Genomic DNA, 19,807 nt, shown 5'->3' with positions numbered 1-19,807 from the left:
TCTTATTGTTACAGTCTTCTTGTCAGAGTCTTTTTGTCACTTTGCTTTGTAGTCAGGAAAAAAACAAGTGTTGAAGATTAGGCGGTTTGTATTTTTAGCAATTGGCAATGATCCACAGTTTTCTAACTATTTTCCATCATTGTTGCCTACTGTTCCAGATGAGTTGTGGATAGTTACGCAATAAAAGCCTTTCATTGTCACCTACACAATGTCTGACGCTCATCCACGTACAGGTGAGCTGGCACAGACAGGCTACCCAACAGGAAATGGGGTGTGTTGACACATTGTTTGAATGGATGAACACTCCACCCACATCAACCAAAATGTGACAAACCTCACGTTTGTTTTAACCTTTCAAATTATTTCTATGATTAGGTTTAGCCACAACCATGTATTTAGTTAAGTGATAATGCTTAGGTTTAGCCACAACCATGTATTTACTTAAGTGATAATGCTTAGGTTTAGCCACAACCATGTATTTACTTAAGTGATAATGCTTAGGTTTAGCCACAACCATGTATTTAGTTAAGTGATAATGCTTAGGTTTAGCCACAACCATGTATTTACTTAAGTGATCATGCTTAGGTTTAGCCACAACCATGTATTTAGTTAAGTGATAATGCTTAGGTTTAGCCACAACCATGTATTTAGTTAAGTGATAATGAATAGGTTTAGCCACAACCATGTATTTAGTTAAGTGATAATGCTAAAGGAGCCGGTGTTTAGAGGATATATTGGAATGGTGTTTGGAGGATATATTGGCCCGGTTTGCCGGCCCTCAGCTTCGTCTCGGGCCTACCGAGACGAAGCTGAGGGTCGGCAAACCGGGCCAATATATCCTCCAAACACCTGCTTCGAGGGCATTATCATTTTATACAAAATAAGATTTTTTTCTTAACTGACTTGCCTACTTAAATAAAGGTGAAATTAATATGAAAATAAAATGTTAAATATTCAAATAATGATTGACATATTTTAATTTAAAACACTATTTTGTTAAATTTTTGATGAATTTATTCCACAAGATATAGTCCCGACACAAATCTAGGGTTGCTACCCAAGTCGACTGGTCTTTCGTTCTATCGATTCGGTTGCTAGAGACGTGACCCAGTTGTTCAGTCTTTTTGTTCTGTATCTATGGACGCGACCCAGTCATTCGTTCTAAATGTTCCATTGTCATACTGACTGGCAATGTTCTTATCCCTTGCCTGCTAGCTAGCCAACTACGGCTAACTTACAGTCACGTCAAAAAATGCAGCCAGAATAACAGCAAAGTAGCTGCATTTGCGTTTATTTAAGATGTTTTCTAGTGACATTTATTTGGATACATCCGTAAAAATGAGCTAATAGGCATAGAAAATGTGCTTACTCATCAGGACAATGTTGTTCAGAGAAGCTAGCCAACAACACAGCTAACACTATCACTTCAAACTGAAGCTGGAAAGACTGCAAACTAGCTGCACCTTTTTTCAATTGACATTTCTTTGTATATATCCATAAAAATGATGCCAGCTGATTCATGATATCTACTGGCTGAGAAACGCTGCCTGCCTGTCTGTCTCATCCCGACTCCCAACATGTTCATTACTATGGGACAGCTGGAGATCGAATTTGAATATTGAAACAAATGTCGAAGAGACACAGCAAGGTTTATACAAATCTCCACAGTTGAAAACAAAATGTTAGTCTAAAAGAAATGTGAGATAATTTCTAGATGCTTTTTATAGTGGAGATCAAGTTTATAAAGTGCCTGGCTGGGTAGATGAGACAGTGGATTGCGCAGTCAGATGGAAGAGAGTAAATAAGCATTTTAACGTCATAGATTTAAGATTTAGCCGGTGGTGACCGTCAGCTGTCAGCCAATTAGCATTCAGGACTAGAACAACACAGTTTATACATTTCAACATTATATGGCAGCCATGTTAGCTCTCCATTAACATTACATGGGGAATATTATTTTTAAATACTTTCAAACTGAATGTCTAGAATTAGCATTATGATGCATTTACATGACACTACAACATTCTATGGCAGCCATATTAGCTCCCCATTAACATTATATGGGCAATATTTAAAGTGGCGCAGCGGTCTAAGGCACTGCATCAATCAATCAATCAATCAATCAATCAATCAATCAATCAATCAATCAAATGTATTTATAAAGTATTTTTTACATCAGCCGATGTCACAAAGTGCTATACAGAAACCAAGCCTGAAAACCCAAACAGCAAGCAATGCAGATGTAGATGCACGGTGGTTAGGACGCTCATCCAGATCAGTGCTAGAGGCGTCACTACAGACCCTGGTTCGATTCCAGGCTGTATCACAACCAGACGTGATTGGGAGTCCCATAGGGCGGCGAAGAATTGGCCCAGCGTCATCCGGGTTAGGGTTTGGCTGGGGTAGGCCATCATTGCAAATAAGAATTAGTTCTTAACTGACTTTAAAAATATATATTATATCCGAAACATACAATATACTTGCAGTGAAGCTGCTCCACAACTACACCACACCAGTCATCCAACAGACTCCCATTCAGAGCGACACACAGAAGCATCCAGGGTTAACTGACTTGCATAGTTAAATAAAGTTGAAATTAAATTAAATTAAACAATGCTATGTAACTGAATGTATAGAATTAGAACAATATTAAACATTTTCAAAGTTGGCTTAACTCTCTAAATAGACTGAGTTTATAAAATATTAAGTACACCTTCCAAATATTGAGTCCTCCTTTTGCCCTCAGAACAGCCTCAATTCGTCGAGGGCATGCACTCTACAAGGTGTTAAAAGCGTTCCACAGGGATGCTGGCCCATGTTGACATTTGTGTCAAGATGACTGGATGTCCTTTGGATAGTGGATCATTCTTGATTCACACAGAAACATGTTGAATGTGAAAAATCCAGCAGTGTTGCAGTTCTTGACACCAACCGGTGCGCCTATCACCTACTGTCTCAAGGCTCATGGAAAGAGCAGGTGTTCGTAATGTTTTTTACACTTAGTGTATATGTCTCTGGGTGTAGCTAATGATGATATATGTAAAAATGTATCATAGCTAAAAAAAAGAGTACATTTCTATCAGTAAATACAGTATGTCATGTATTGGGCAAATAACTGGGGATATCTTTAAAAAAACATTGCACAACCACTGACAAATGGACAATTTCTTCTGCCTCTACCAAAGTATGTACAACTTTGCATGTAATGATTACATGTACCAATATGAAAAACGATACAGTAGTGTCTAATGTTGTGGTGGAGGATGCCCAGGGAAGTCAGCTCAGTGAGGTTTGTTTACATTATCACCCTGTTGTCAACGTCATCAGTTGTTGCCATGTTCGATGAGCGCTGGGCCACAGGAAGGAAGCGGGAGAGGCAGAGCGTGTTGGGGGAAACACAAGCTCCAACGACTCAGGAGGACGTGTGTTTTTACACAGAGCAAACTGCTGTGACCTACATGACTGAACTGAGCCTCTTTACACCAAGCCAGACCGCATGTGACATCTCAGCCTTAGCAGGCCTGAGAGTGACGGTGTGTCCACGCCATTAACACCCAGGGACAGGAACTAGTACTAATGCTCATGGGTTAGTGTCATAACAACCGACATCAAGGAGATCAAACTCAGAAATTATGTTGAGGTGGTTGGGATAGCAATAAGCCAATAACACTATTATAGTGAAACATCCACTTTCTGAAGATCAGTCACCCTTCCACGTTTATTAATGAAAAATGAGAAGGACATAATGTTCTCAGATGGATAGATAATGAAAGTGAATTGATCATTTATTTAGTGAAGAACATTTGATGAAGGTATTACGAGACATGCAGCTGCCTGACCTGCATGCATGACTACCAGATACTACTGTGTACGTACCTTGACTAGACAAATGTGTCTGTTCTGATGACTCAAGCTCTTACAAGTCATTAAACATTTCTTGGATGGGTTTGGTTTCTGGAATTTTCAGAACCCCACTTGGCTTCGAGAAAGTAAGCCACAGTATAAGAAAGATCCTCCTTTTTATTCTCTCAGGGCCACTCAGGGCTGGCTGGCTATTGGGAAGTTCCAGGTTAATGACTAAACCCAGGACACACATTGGAAAAGCCTGTAGGGCAGGGTTGACTCCCTTTCCGATAAGTACTGATAATGGAGTCACAGGTTTAGCAGAAGAGGCTAAGCAAAGAACCAATAGCTAGGTTATCCCTTTTATCCCATTTTGTCACAGAAAGGATGTATTATGAAGATTATGCCTACATTGACCAATGAAGTGACCTAGTAAAAGGCAAATAAATACTAATCAACATTCAGCAACATTTGTTCACAGAAAACACAGACCATGAATATATGCAAAAACGATAAACTTTATTCTGCGGCTTTATTTATTGATTATTAGGTGGTCAATCACAGGATCAGAACGATACACTATCGCATAAACTGTGCTTCTTTTATCATAATCATCATCATTCTTAACAGCATCATCAGTACCACCATAAACCCCACTCTCTGAGGGTGTCTCAGGGGGAGTTTTGATATGCAAAAAAACATGTCCAGTTCACATGCGTGTAAAGTTTTTTCAGAGTACAGTTTCTTCTGAATAGAGCAGCTATGCCTTTAAGACCACTTCCTGTCTCTGGCCACACCTTGGTAGTACTTTTCCCAATGCCGATCGGTGCAGCCTGTTCCATCCTGTTCCTTGACGTCAGCAGAGCCGTGTGGTTTGGGAGTGCTGCTATTACTCACTGTTTAGTTGTATTCCTGTGATATGGCACAAGGTGAATGGTAGTGGTACAGTGTGGCAATGTTACTGCTGTCATGATAATGCGTATAATGTTACTTTACATGTGTATGTAGTACCATTTGTTTTCTAAGTAAGGTTATTCTGGACCTAATACAATACTGAAGCAGGGATGACCATTACATTTATTTCTGTGAATACTTTAAAAGTATTCCCCTCAGGAGGCTGAAAAGATTTTTCATGGGCCCTGAGATCCTCAAAAAGTTTTACAGCTGCACCATTGAGAGCATCTTGACTGACTGCATCACTACTTGGTTTTGCAACTGCTTAGCATCCGACCGCAAGGCGCTACAGAGGGTAGTGTGTATGGCTCAGTACATCACTGGGGCCGAGCTCCCTGCCATCGATGACCTCTATGCCAGGAGGTGTCAGAGGAAGGACCTAAAAATGTTCTAAAACTCCAGCCACCCAGTCATAGACTGTTTTCTCTACTACCGCATGGCAAGCGGTACTGATGCACCAAGTCTGGAACCAACAGGATGCTAAACAGCTTCTACCCCGAGCCATAAGACTTCTAAACAGTCAGTTAAATAGTTAACCAAATAGCTACCCAGAATATCTGCAGTGATTATTTTTTGTACAAACCTTTTTGTGACATCACATACACAGCTGCTACTGTTTATCTATCCTGTTGCCTAGTCACTTTATTCCTAGTTATATGTACAGTACATATCTACCTCAATTACCTCGTACCCCTGCACATGGACTCGGTACTGGTACCCCATGTATATAGCCAAGTTATCGTTACTCACTGTGTAGTTATTATTACGTGCTATTACTTCTCTATTTTCTTTCTCTCCGCATTGTTGGGAAGGGCCCGCAAGTAAGCATTTCACGTTAGTCTACCCCTGTTATTTACAAAGCACGTGACAAATAACATTTGATTTGAAAAGCCAATTTAATGCAATCTAATAATTGTAGATGCATCCTTGTACAAATAAAATTGCTTTGCCAATATGTATCCTAATGGAAAGGGAAAAATACAGAAAAACTAATTGTTGACACAATGTTATCTGTTCAGAGTGCAGCCTGAGAATAAGATTCTGAACATGAGTCAGATCCATAACAGTGGTTTAATAAAAAAGGATACATATATGGATACAGACATAATTATTGATGAGTAGTTACAGAAAACAGGAACGTATGGTTTATACTGTACACTATGTGCCCAGGGATGTGAGTCAAAGTTGTATGATGACAAAAAGAAACCTCTTGACTTGTATGCTTATGTTGAAACCTGAGCTGTTTGTGTGTTCTGAAGAGCCCCCTTGTGGCAACTTCAAAACACTGGTCTTGCACAGTATGGAATATAGACACAGCCTATCAAGTTAATCACGGTGAATAATACAGATAAAATTAGAACATTTCTTTGTCAATGAAAATGGAATCTATTTTGTCAGGTCAGCTTTACATGTCAATGGTCAAGTTCTTTAATTCTGCATTGCTAGAAAATGACCCATAAGTAAGCGTTTCACTGTTAAAGCCAATTTACGCTTGATCTGAAAATGTCATCAGAGGCTTCGTATCGCGGGTGTGACCCAATCGCGGAGTCAGCAGAGGCCAACTAACTCAAACACCATACGGCATTGCCGTGCGCCTCTCAAATTTCGTAACAATGCCGAGATCTCCATATAGTTCCGCATTGACATGATTGGTTGACAGTAGGTGAGGGCGGGAGGTCATGTATAAAAACAAACTCAATTCCTTAACAGCTCTGCTCCACGAAGCGCAAAAAGTATGCTTGCTCTGACTTCTGTGGAGGCCGCACCGCAGTAAATGATGTACGGCCACTGCAGACAGATTGGCTATGTAGCGTCTTTTATATCTATATCTGTTCTTTACGAAGCATGAGACATATACATGATCAGTTTAAGTCAGAATTAGTTCACAGATGTCATGCAACTGGTCATACCGCTGTACGTTACGGATTCAGCTGCTTAATTAACGTCTGGGGTAGAGGGTTCTCACCCTATCAAGTCTATTGGGACATCGTGGTCTTCATGGGAGAAGCAGCAGCTCAGAGATGTCTGATATGCACAGAAGATGTTACACTCAATCTGCTCCCTTTGCATGACTGGCATGGCTGAGCCTAGCTTCAATTGCCATTTTGAGGTGGGACATTTGCCACGTTTAAAACAACTGGGAACTCGGAAAAAACAGCTCTGAATGAAAAAAAATAATTTGTAACGGTCATCCAAACCTGAATTCCAGCTACGACTTGGCGACCTGAAGATCACTGACGTCATAATTTGACCTGGTATTTTTCCGAGTTCACAGTTGTCATGAAACCAACTATTGTAATGCTCTTTTCATTAGTGACATAAATATGATCATTCAATCTCATACAAAAAATTGATGGTACGTTCAAGAAAACTGGGAACTCTGGAAAAATATGAGGTCAAACCATGACGTCATGGCTCTTCAGGTCCAAAAAAAAAATCTGACATCACTATTACCACAGCCTTTGTTTATAATTCTGTATGAAAATAAAATCTTAAAACATGACTCAGATTCAAAAAGCAGAACAAAAATCAGCAGTAGATTTGTTTTTATTAAAAAAGGAATACAATGGATGTAAAAATAAAAATAAAAAAAATGGTTGGTGAGCATAAGTACAGAAAAACAAGAACATCTGGGCAAACAAAGCTGCCCAGGAAGGTACTGTGGGTTCATCATTACTTGCAAATGCATAAAAAAGTCAGCAGAATAAAATCTGATCTACATTTTTCTTTTTAAGTATCAAGAGGGCATGTCCATCGGTAGTATATCATACATTCTAGAGAAAAGGTACAGCCATTTGACTCAGGATATACGTAGTTCTTTTTGAGTCACTAAGGTAAACTGAATGCTAGTAGCTGAACTAATCTCATGAAAAACATGTTTATTCACAAGTGCAGGACGTCTATGTGGCAAAAAGTTAACTAAAACTGACGGCCCAGGCCATGACTGATCATCATTACAGTGTTTTAATCCCTGTGCTGGTGTTTGTTAGTTGGTTTGAGATCGCAGGCTCCCTGTCCAGACAGGCAGAATGGGTTTTATCTTTCATAGGCTGGGAAAATAAAGGCTGATGGTATTTGTATTGCTAGCGAAGGGAGAGGAGGGTTAGCTGCCTCCATACAGTAGGCTGAGCTGGCATTTTAATGCAACCTCCTGTGTTCAGATGCAATGCTCACCTGATGCATTTCACCCAGTTTGTTTCTTTAGTATGAAAAAGCCTCTGCATTGTTCATCCAGAGTGGGGACTGCTAGAAGAAGTCACCATCCCTGAATGATACTGTATATTAAATGGGTTAAACAAATGTTGCGAAATCATTGGAGACTGCTTTATAGCAGAAGACAGATAAAAATGACATTTGTACATTTTTTTAAAAAATGGGCTAAAATGTGAACGCAACACCTCAAACGATGCAAAAAAAGAACAGCTCAATACATGCGATCAGCACTTCCATTCAAAGCACATCAACTAGACACTCCTGTTTAAATGTAAAGTTTGAAATTAATACATGGTGGGGGTCAGGGTCAAGAACCAGGAAAATCTAGAATACATTTTAAATATTACCTATTATTAGCTTGTGATGTTTCCCACTAAGACAGCAGATAGAAATCATGCATCAGTAGAAAGCTCAGATAACAGTTAACTCTTGCGCACACACACAGTGTGCCTCCTGTAGCTTTAGCCAAAAGACCCTAAAGAGGGAAGTGGTAGGAAGCTCTCCTATGGCCTGTAAATAACCCACTGAATGCACCCCTCATCCAGTGGAAGGAGAGGAGTGCCTCCCTCGGATGGTGGCCACCCCTTAGCCTCAGCTTACTCCTGGGTATATTACTGCCCCATCATCTCAAGTTTGTCTGTTTTCTTTTCACTAACATCTCTGCAGCAATTCATTACGTTGGCACTGCATGGTTGCCACAAACCAAGCACTGTAACTCCTCCAGAACAATTGTAAAGAACTGCAAAGGAAAGGACTATTTAGGAGAGAAAGGTGAATAGCCAACGGACATTTTTTTGCAAAGGCTGAAACGGAAGAACACATTTGCGTGTTATTTGGTAACTGAATAGAAGGTGCATGTGTCCCAGTAGGGTAGACTACTAGTAGACCATTCAGCTCACAGAACACAGGAACAAACACCTTCATTTACTGACGGCTAGAAAGAAACATTTGTTTACTCATTTGTTTTGAAAATCAACACCTGTATTTGGGATGTGATACCTGAAAATTGAGACCCTGAGCATCCAAACTGACAGTTCATATGAGAGTTACGGTGGGTAACGAGGAAAAAGGGGCAGTCCCTTCTTCCCACACCCCTGCTCCACATTTGGAAAGAAAACGAGTGAGTCTGAATCAATCGATTCTCTGAAGTCCAAACAATCCACTTGCCCAGCCAGCAGAGTAAAACCATAGGCAGAGGGCCGGCTGGCCAGCCTAATTCATCCTGCAAAAAAAACAGACAAGAGAAAGGGAGGAGCAAGAGTGGGAGGAGGGTAGAGGAGATCAGTGGAAACAGGCCCGGTAACAGACATAAGCACCCAGGGCCAGGGCAGTGCAGAGGCAAACATTGGCCAGCAGGGGGTTCCAGGCCCCTAGAGCCTCAGGGCTATGGTCTTCTGCTGCCTGCTCCGCTGCCTGGTCCTGGTTCAGCCCCTGTTGTTTTTCTGCCTCATGCAGCCGTTGGGGTTTCGTAGGAGCTTTGGGAGCTGGTTCTTTGCTTCCCGCCTGGCCATCAGGTTGATCACTGGATACAGTGGAAGACTGCGACTGGGCGGTAGCACCTTCACCCCTCCATCGCAGTTCAGTCTCTGGTGGGGCACTGCAATGGGAGAGATATTCCAGGGGGAGAAGGATGAAGAGTGACACTGAATATTGCGTGTATGAAGTCTAGACTGCTAAAAATCTAATTGAGCGGGCCTTATTTACCTGCGAGTGTGGGAATCGTTCTGCGCAACGATAATCTCAGGAAAAAATGAGATGGGTTCAACCGTGCCGTTGACAGATAGACCTGGAGGATGGGGGCGGGGCAGGGGAGGTGTGAACTCTGGAGGAACATCCTCTTCGTTGGAGAGCTCTTTCCACGACTCCTTAAACATTTATGGATTGATGCAGGTATTATTTAAACATTAATAGGCTTTACAGAGAAGATATGACCTTTCGCCATACATTATGAGGAGAGACATCTGTATCTCGTTAGAGCTTCCAAAATAAAACACCCAATTGGCCTACTTTAAATTACTCATTAGAGGACAAGTATAAGAACATTGTGGCTAACCAGTTCCTGAAAATATATACAAAAGGCAAACACATTTTACAGATACCCGAGACCCAATTTGTATGTGCGTGCAAGACCTACTATAGCACTTTGGTTCATGGCAGCAACTAAAAGTTGGATTCAACTTACCTGCAATGATGCGTCTCCCATGATGCACCTGGCACCTTCAATAACAGCGAGGTAGGAAAATCTGAGTTGGTCAGGTGTTTGAATCAAGCCCATCCGATAGCGTCGCATCTCCAGCAGTACGTCACGAATGTGCACAGATGACGGGTCCTTGCGCATGGACATCTGCAAACAGATATTTCACAGCAAGTTTCATTGGGTAAGCTGACAATTACTTGACATGAAGTCATGATTCTTCATAAAGCCATTGGAAATGAGTGTCTGCACAACTCAATAGCACATTTGCACAATTTCGGCTTGTGGGAGGAATAAAGTTTGACATTTCGAATGAGATTCCCAGTGCAGTACTGACCAGTAAGAGGCAAGTGTCGACAAGACAGAAGGTTCCCGAGCGTCCGATGCCTGCGCTGCAGTGCACCACCACAGGCCCCTGGTCAGAGTTGAGGCACCCAGACTCCCGCACCTTGAACAGGAAGTTAAGGAAGGACGCTGGAGATTCGGGCACCCCAAAGTCAGGCCAGGTGGTGTAGTGAAAATGTAGGATCTCTCTAGTTTCCCGAGTCTGTAGAAGGGGGACAAATTAACCAACTAAGCATAAAAATAGAGCAGAGATATCAATTACTGTATTGCCCCCAGCACCACTAGTATGAACATAAGTCAAGAAAAACTTTATAGGAATCTCAGACAAGCGTCAAAGAATCATGTTATAAATGACTTTGGAACATGATAGTCCTGAGTTCAGTTGCTTGTAGAAGGATATCAAACACCCACTGAAGCTGCTTCAAAGCAGTGTGGAAGATTTCTAGGAATAGCCTGGATCTCTGCTGATAGTATTGATAATAAACAAGTACAGCCCTCTTATAATGAATGTGGGTATTTATACAACAGGTGGGTCTAATCCTGGATGCTTACTGGTTAAAACTGAGTTCCAGTCGGTGCCTATTCCACAAGTTACCACCGGCAAAGGTTATGACACTGAAATGCCTATTCACCGTTCAATCCACTGTCTCATCAGCCCTGACAGGCAATTTATAAACTTGATCTACTGTAAAAAGCATCTAAACATAAACTCCCATTTCTTTCAAACTAGCATTTGGTTTTCAACAGCAAAGATTTGTATAAACCTGGCTGTCTCTGACATGTGAAACATTGAAATTCGATCTCCAGCTGTCCCTCAATAATGAACGTGTCGGGAGTTGAGATGACAGACAGCTTGTCTCAGCCAGTCAAAATCATGAATCTGCATTTTTATGGATATACAAAGAAATGTCAATCGAAAAACCAGTCAAACAAAACGCAGCTAGTTTGCAGTCTTTCCAGCTTCAGTTTCAGATTGCGTTAGCTGTGTAGTCGGCTAGCTCTTCTGAACAGTGTCCAAGTGAGAGAAAATGATCTATGCAAGGCGAAATCACACATCAGCTCATTATGACATATCCAAATAACCCGTAGCCGGTGTTTGGACGATATATTGCCATAGTTTGCCGGCCCGAGACAAACACCCGTGCCAATATATCCTCCAAACACCAGCTTCTCGGGAATTATCACTTAAATATAAAACTACATGACCAAAAGTATGTGGACACCTGTGCTTCAAACATCTCATTTCAAAATCATAGGCATTAATATGGAGTTGGTCCCCCCTTTGTGGCAACAGCAGCCTCCACTCTTCTGGGAAGGCTTTCCACTAGATGTTGGAACATTGCTGCGGGGACTTGCTTCCATTCAGCCACAAGAGCATTAGTGAGGTCTGGCACCGATGTTGGGCGATTAGGCCCGGCTCACAGTTGGCTTTCCAATTCATCCAAAGGTGTTGAGGTCCAATCAACAAAACATTTCTGTATGGACCTCGCTTTGTGCATGGTCATGCTGAAACAGGAAAGGGCCTTCCCCTGTTGCCACAAAGTTTGAAGCACAGAATGATCTAGAATGTCATTGTATGCTGTAGCCTTAAGATTTCCCTTCACTGGAACTAAGGGGCCTAGCCCAAACCATGAAAAACAGCCCCAGACCATTATTCCTCCTCTACCAAACTTCAGTTGGCATTGGGCAGGTAGCGTTCTCCTGGCATCTGCCAAACCCAGATTTGTCCATCGGACTGCCAGATGGTGAGTGATTCATCACTACAGAGAATGTGTTTCCACTTCTCCAGAGTCCAATGGCAGCAAGATTTACACCACTCCAGCTGACGCTTGGCATTGCGCATGGTTATCTTATGCTTGTGTGCGACTGCTCGGCCATGGAAATCCATTTCATGAAGCTCCAGACGAACAGTTCTTGCGCCGACGTTGCTTCCAGAGGCAGTTTGGAACTCGGTAGTGAGTGTTTTAACTGAGGACAGACGATTTTACGCGCTTCAGCACTCGGCGGTCCCATTCTGTGAGCTTGTGTCCGACCACTTTGTGGCTGAGCAGTTGTTGCTCCTAAACGTTTACACCTCAAAATAACAGCACTTACAGTTGACCGGGGCCACTGAGCACTTCAGTAAAGCCATTCTACTGCCAATGTTTGTCTATGGAGATTGCATGGCTGTGTGCTCGATTTTATACACCTGTCAGCAACAGGTGAGGATGAAATAGCTGAATCCACTAATTTGATAGTGTGTTCACATACTTCTGTATATATAGTGTAGATCAGTAAATAGGGCACTGTACATTTTATGCCTTAGTACCCAATTTAAGATTATAATAGGATGTAAGAGTAGAACAGAAGATTACACAACAAAGGAAGAGGAATCTTACCGACAGATTTTCTAGCTCCAGCTGACGGACAGTGTAGTAGGATTTGATGTCTTCTGAAAGAAGCGTTAGCTTGAAATTTGTGTCTTCAAAAACCGCCTCCCTCACCTCTCTAGGCGGCCAGTACTGGGCACACTTCACCTGAAAAATAGTCCGAAATTTCATAAGTGCATACATTTTACTGGGATGTTTACATTGAATAAGTACAATATTGATATTTTGGGTGAACAAGCCCGTTATACCGAAAACAGAGCAGTACTCTGCAACTGGAGGTCCATAGTGGTTAAAGGGGGCTCGTATAATTATTCTAACATATATATTTTTTTAAATACTACTAATAATGGTAATACTCACAGATCCTTTCTCTATGACACGGTTCAGCATCACCACTCCCATGGTCCTCTGCTCCCACACCATCTCCCAGAAATGACCACATGTGTTTGGAAGGGGCCCCTTTGGAGGAAGAGGTATTGTTAAGCATCTCGTCCGTTTTTTTTTTAACGTCTATAAGGCAGTTAAAAACACACCTACTGTAATACATGTGACATGCTCCTATGACTAGTGTAGCCTGTCAGTTTAGAAACAAATTAAGTGTTACCAACTTTTGATATACAGTGCATTCGTAAAGTATTCAGACCCCTTGACTTGTTCCACATTTTGTTGCGTTACAGCCTCATTCTAAAATGTATTTATTATTTATTCCCCTCAATCTACACACAATAACCCATAATGACAAAGCAAAAAAACAGGTTTTTATAAATATTTGCAAATTTATTAAAAACATTTTAACAAAAATAAATAAAAATCACCTGAAATACTCAAACTCTTTACTCAGTACTTTGTTGAAGCCCTTTTGGCAGCGACTACAGCCTCGAGTCTTCTTGGGTATGACGCTACAAGCTTGGCACACCTGTATTTGGGGACCTCGTGGCTTGGTTTTTGCTCTGACATGCACTGTCAACTGTGGGACCTTATAGACAGGTGTGTGCCTTTCCAAATCATGTCCAATCAATTGAATTTACCACAGGTGGACTCCAAGTTGTAGAAACATCTCAAGGATGATCAATGGAAACAGGATGCACCTGAGCTCAATTTCGAGTCTCATAGCAAAGGGTCTGAATACTTATGTAAATAAGGCATCTGTTTATTTTTTTATAAATTTGCAAAAATGTCTAAAAACCTGTTTCCACTTTGTCATTATGGGGTATTGGGTGTAGACTGATGAGGGAAAAATATATTTTATCCATTTTAGAATAGAGCTGTAACAAAATGTGGAAAAAGTCAGGGTTCTGAAAACTTAAAATGAAACCTGGGTGTGCATCTTTAAACCTCTTTGGGCTAGGTGGGACGCTAGCGTACCACCTGGCCAACATCCGGTGAAATTGCAGAGCGTGAAATTCAAAATAGAACATTCGTAATATTAAACATTCATGAAAATACAAGCATCTTAGATCGTTTAAAAGCTTAACTTGTTAATCCAGCCGCTCTGTCAGATTTCAAAAAGGCTTTACGGCAAAAGCACACCGTGCATTTTAAATGGTGTCACCTCCAAAGAAAAAAAATCTGGATGGTTTCTCCTCGGGTTTTCGCCTGCTATATCAGTTCTGTTAAACTCAGACATTATTTTAACAGTTTTGGAAACTTTAGAGTGTTTCCTAGCCAATACTACCAATTATATGCATATCCTAGCTTCTGGGCCTGAGTAACAGGCAGTTTACTTTGGGCACCTCATTCATCCAAACACTGCCCCCTATCCCTAAGAAGTTTAAAAAAATAATCAATGTGACAATAAAATGTAATAAAACATTTCTTCCAGGATAAGATGAAAAAAAAAAAAAAAAAATATTTAAAAATCGAAATGCCCTTGCACAACACATTCTGAACGTAGTAAAATGTCTGTAATCGCTTGACATCTAGACAATTTATTCCCAGTACTCCCTTCTTAGCCAGAGTACAAAAACCAGAGTACAAACCTGAGTGAGAATGTAGCATCTCCGTGCCTCTTCTACAGAAATTAGGCTTGCGTTAATGTAGTCGTTCGTACCCAGTTGCAGGCGGATTCTGCTGTGGTCAACTGCAGAGAATGAAAGAAGGCTGATGAAAAGAAAACGCTTTCAACTTTGCAATATCCCAAGGGACTTGGGATTTCATCTCTAAACACTAGACCTTTGGTGCAGCTGTACAGTGCATCCAACAGGTCAATCTGACAAACACAGCAGTGTTTATTTCTTCTCTTCTATTCTAATCCACTCAACTAAACAGGAAATACTATCTAGGCCATTTCTCCTCATCTAAATCAAGAGAGCTGGAATAGTACTAAAGTAAATACTTCAAGTATTATGAATGTCTGATGTTCACTTTACATCAAATCAGGAAACAAGAACATATTGACACACTGGTTGACATGTGACCAATCTGTCCCATAGGGTTTAGGTTAAGTTTTTGCATCTTTGTGTAAAGAGGAAACCACAACAGCTTTGCTGTGTCTAGTTAACATGACGGAAGACTAAAAAAAGACATGACAACTGTAAAAGCTTGAACTGTTTAACTACTTGTGAGGCATCGGACCTTGAAAGATCCATCCGTTGCCATACATGAGATGTTTTAGACTACAGCTTAACACGGGTTCAGCCACAGTATGTAGCACCCAAATACAAGAAAGGCTATCCTGCAAAGTGCGTCAACTATAGCCAATGTTTGAGCCTGTTATTGTAAATTTGTCATCTTATGTTATGCTTCTGTATACCTAGACCGAGAAATTGCAGCAGCTCAGTCTAACTAGATCCCCTTTTATAGGCCCGTGGATCAATTTGCCTCCCCCCCAAAATTGGGGGAACTCAGTCAGGGTCTCAACTTATTGTTGTGCGTTAGAATAGAAGAAAAAACGAAGGGAAGTTTTGAAATTTGGTTGTGCATCAGAAGCTAGCATTATTTATATATTTTTTATTGGTAAATTAGTCTAGCGGCCAGCTAACTTGTAGTAATCATGGTCGAATTACCAACCGTGGGGTACCTATAGATTTTTTGTCACTCACAGACATATTCATACCTTTATTTTTCCCCACATTTAGTTGTGTTACAAAGTGGGATTAAAATGTATTTTTTGTCATCGATCTACACAAAATACTCTGTCAAAGTGGAAGAAAATATTCTAACATTTGGTTTAAAATAAAACACTAATATATTTTCATTACATAAGTATTCAACCCCGTGAGTCAATACACCTTTGGTAGCGATTACAGCTGAGTCTTTCTGGGTAAGTCAGAGCTTTGCACACCTGGAGTGTACAATATTTTCTGAATTCTTTTAAAGTTATTGAGACTCTGTCAAGTTGGTTGTTGATTATTGCTAGACAGACATTTAAGTCTTGTCATAGTTTTGACTTATATTGGCTTGAAAATCTAACTAGGCCACATTCAATGTCGTCTTGGTAAGCAACTATAGTGTACACCGAGTATACAATACATTAAGAAAACCTACTCTTTTCATGACAGACAGATCAGGTGAAAGCTATGATCCCTTATTGATGAAATTTGTTAAATCCACTTCAATCAGTGTGGATGATGGGGAGGAGACAGGTTAAAGGATTTTTAAGCCTTGAGACATGGATTGTGGGTCTCAGAGGGTGAATGAGCAAGACAAAAAATGTAAGTACCTTTGAAAGGTGTATGGTAGTAGGTGCAAAGCATACCGGTTTGTGTCAAGAACTGCACCTCTGTTAACGCTCAACCATTTCCTGTGAGTATCAAAAATAGCCCACCAGGACATCTAGCCAACTTGCCAATTGTGGGAAGCATTGGAGTCAACATCCCTGTGGAACGCTTTTGACACCTTGTAGAGTCCATGCCACGACAAACTAAGGCTGTTCTGAGGGCAAAGAGGAGTGGGGGTGCTACTCAATATTAGGAAGGTGTTCCTCAAAGTATATTTGGCCTCGTTTTAGGTTATTGTCCTGCTAAAAAGGTGAATCTCTTCCAGTGTCTGTCGGAAAGCAGACAACCAGGTTTTCCTCTAGGATTTTGCTTCCCCAGTCCTTGCTGAAGACAAGCATACACAAATTGATGCAGCCACCCCCATTCTTGAAGATATGAATAGGTACTCAGTGATGTGATGGATTTGCCCCCATCATAACGTTTTGTGTTAAGGATAAAGTAATTTTTTTTGCAGTATTACTTTAGTGACTTATTGCAAACAGGATGCATAATTTGGAATATTTTTATTCTGTACAGTCTTCCTTTTCACCGTCAATGACGTTAGTATTGTGGAGCAATTACAATGTTGATCCATCCTCAGATTTCTCCTATGGCAGCCAATAAACTAAACTTTTTAAAATCCCCATTGGCCTGGTAACTGAGTTAGGAAGGACGTCCATCTTTGTAGTGACTGGGTGTATTGATACATCATCCAAAGTGCAATTTATAACTTCACCATGCTCAAATGGATATGCAATTTATTATTTTTACCCATCTACCAATAGATGCCCTTCTTTGCGAGGCATTGGAAAAGCTACCTGGAATTTGTGGCTGAATCTGGTTTAGAAATTCACTGCTCGACTGAGGGCCTTACAGATCATTTTGTGTGTGGGATACAGAGATGAGGTAGTCATTCAAAAATCCTGTTAAACACTTATTGCACACAGAGTGAGTCCATGCGACTTATTAAGCACATTTGTACTCTACTTATTTAGGCTTGCCATAATAAAGGGATGAATACTTGTTGACATTTCAGCTTTTCATTTTTAACATAATTCCTTCCACTTTGACATGGGGTATTGTGTATGTGGGCCAGTGACAATAAAAATGTAATCAATTTAAAATTCAAGTAGTAAAACAAAAAGGGGTGTCAATACTTTCTGAAAGCATTTCTCTCCAGCCTATGGCAAAATGTATAGAATTGCAGGAAATAAGCTGTAAAATTGCTAAATTGTCTCTTTTTGTGGACCTCACCCCATCAAAGTTGCCCATCCCTGAACTAGATGGCATCAAAATCACAAAACTTACATGGGCTGACATCTCTGTAGCGATTCCGAGTTTTGTTTTCAGGTAATTTAGCAAGTTTGCAGGGCAGCTCACTTGATTGCTGACGGATTTCCTGTGAGCAAAACAATACATTTACTTACATTTCTTAACTTGAGTTTTGTTTTTGGAGGCAAATGGTTGTTCCTATGGTTGCTTGCTCACTGGTATTCTCCCAATGGTGCTCAGTTTATTACAACCAGTTTCAACCCTAACGGAGTCTTAAGGAGAATGTACTATGGTGCAGACTTATGTTGTGCTTACCCATTGTTTCTGGAGGTGCACATTACATTTCCTATAACTAGGTTCGTTCTTTACAACACAATAACAGGATACCTACTCTAAATATGCAGCCAATGATATTTTCCTAAACCACATTTCTCCGCAGTTTGACAAATTATGCTGACACTAAAATAATTGTCCCCCATCACCTCAAACTTAGATGTGACACATCTGGTCACAGCCACCTTTAGGCCTTGTCTGTAATCCTGAGTAGTCTAATAGTTAATAGGTGTTAAATAGATCGTTAATAAATGTTAATGCAATTGTGGTTTGCCCCTTTTTCTAGTAACATGCATGATCATGTCTGAATTGTGGCATGGAACAAGTTGGGTGGAATCTGTCCGCATTTAGCTATCAATGACACTGTCAATGTGACAACACTAATCTACTACAATGCATCTACCAAGTGCAGGTAATCGTTACAAATGTAACAACCGTCGCTATAGCCTACTCGATGTTACAAACGTATCATTCGAAACTGAGGTTTTCTAAAAGACTTCACACATCCGACAGCGCCGTGGAAGTTGGTAAGTTAATTACAACAATCGGAACAGGGTAGCCTAGCTAGCTATATCAAAATTGGTACCAAACAAACCAGAAATAATACTTTATAACCACGAGACACGTATACGTCGCTGTAGGCACAATGTTCAAATCTAGCCTACTCAAACAGAACTCGCAACTTCAAATCCACCTTGATTTTCCAAGACGAACCTAACATTACCTGGTAAATGGCGTTCCAACTCCCGGGTTCATCGATTCCCCGAAACTCAGCTTCCATTGCCGTGCTACAGCCGCCTCTTTTCCCGACGACCAGTCGATATCTATTTGTAAAGGTTTAGCAAATTTGAGACGTTGTCCAACAAAGTCGACAACTCTTTCTATACTGTTCTTTATTTTCTGTAGTTAGCTAACTAGCTACATAGATTAGTCGTCTCTCACGGCCTGGTTTTACCGGAAACACGCTGTGACAACCCCAGTTACGCTCCTCCTTATCGAGACTGTCCTTGAGGGAATTCGATTATCTGGACCGGGTTACCACGGAGGAGTTTGCACCGGGTGAAAGGTGATTACATTCGTTTTAGAATCCGGGCGTGAACCAGGTGCCCCGTTCAAAGCCCAGGGTAAAATCGTCTCAAAACAAAAGTGAGGTAGCCTAGGCTAGATTAAGCACATGTAGTAATCAGTACGATTCTGTGTTTTCACATGCAAAAGTGATTGATCTGCATTCCCAATGAACACTAGTTTGAAAATTCACCCATATACACAAAGGTATGTGGACACCCCATCAAATAAGTGGATTCGGCTATTTCAGGCACACTCATTGCTGACAGCTGTATAAAATCGTGCACACAGCCATGCAATCTCCATTAACAAACATTAGCAGTAGGCTGGCCTTAATGAAGAGCTCAGTGACTTTCAACATGGCACCGTCATAGGATGCTACCATTCCAACAAGTCAGTTTGTCAAATGTCTGTGCTGCTAGAGCTTCCTGGGTTAACTGTAAGTGTTATTGTGAGGTGGAACCGTCTAGGAGCAACAACGGCTCAGCTGCAAAGTGGTAGGCCACACAAGCTCAGAGAAT

General features: G+C 41.0%; 1 protein-coding gene across 1 annotated transcript; it reads right to left on the bottom strand.

Annotated features, from left to right (window-relative positions):
* Nucleotides 1-7,328: 7,328 nt before the first annotated feature.
* LOC106572479 (tyrosine-protein phosphatase non-receptor type 1) lies at nt 7,329-19,225 on the bottom strand. The gene is made up of 9 exons (XM_014146702.2): nt 18,946-19,225; nt 17,925-18,015; nt 14,898-14,998; nt 13,279-13,377; nt 12,928-13,065; nt 10,542-10,751; nt 10,193-10,354; nt 9,715-9,875; nt 7,329-9,607 (listed from the first exon to the last, which is right to left on the bottom strand). The coding sequence occupies exons 1-9, from the start codon at nt 19,000-19,002 to the stop codon at nt 9,292-9,294; spliced, it is 1,335 nt and encodes a 444-aa protein (XP_014002177.1). The 5' UTR covers nt 19,003-19,225; the 3' UTR covers nt 7,329-9,291.
* Nucleotides 19,226-19,807: the final 582 nt, after the last annotated feature.

The sequence above is a fragment of the Salmo salar genome, chromosome ssa15 (genome assembly GCF_905237065.1).
Source record: "Salmo salar chromosome ssa15, Ssal_v3.1, whole genome shotgun sequence".
Lineage (NCBI taxonomy): Eukaryota > Metazoa > Chordata > Actinopteri > Salmoniformes > Salmonidae > Salmo > Salmo salar.
This window is presented reverse-complemented; position numbering and strand designations above follow the sequence as displayed.

What these genes read in the sequence shown, in the direction of transcription:
- LOC106572479 (XM_014146702.2), bottom strand. Translation starts at nt 19,002, where the DNA reads ATGGAAGCTGAGTTTCGGGGAATCGATGAACCCGGGAGTTGGAACGCC. An exon ending in GTGTCATAGAGAAAGGATCT is followed by an intron (nt 13,066 to 13,278) that starts GTGAGTATTACC and finishes ACTATTTTTCAG; the next exon opens with GTGAAGTGTGCCCAGTACTG. An exon ending in TGGAGCTAGAAAATCTGTCG is followed by an intron (nt 10,752 to 12,927) that starts GTAAGATTCCTC and finishes CCCCTTCTACAG; the next exon opens with ACTCGGGAAACTAGAGAGAT.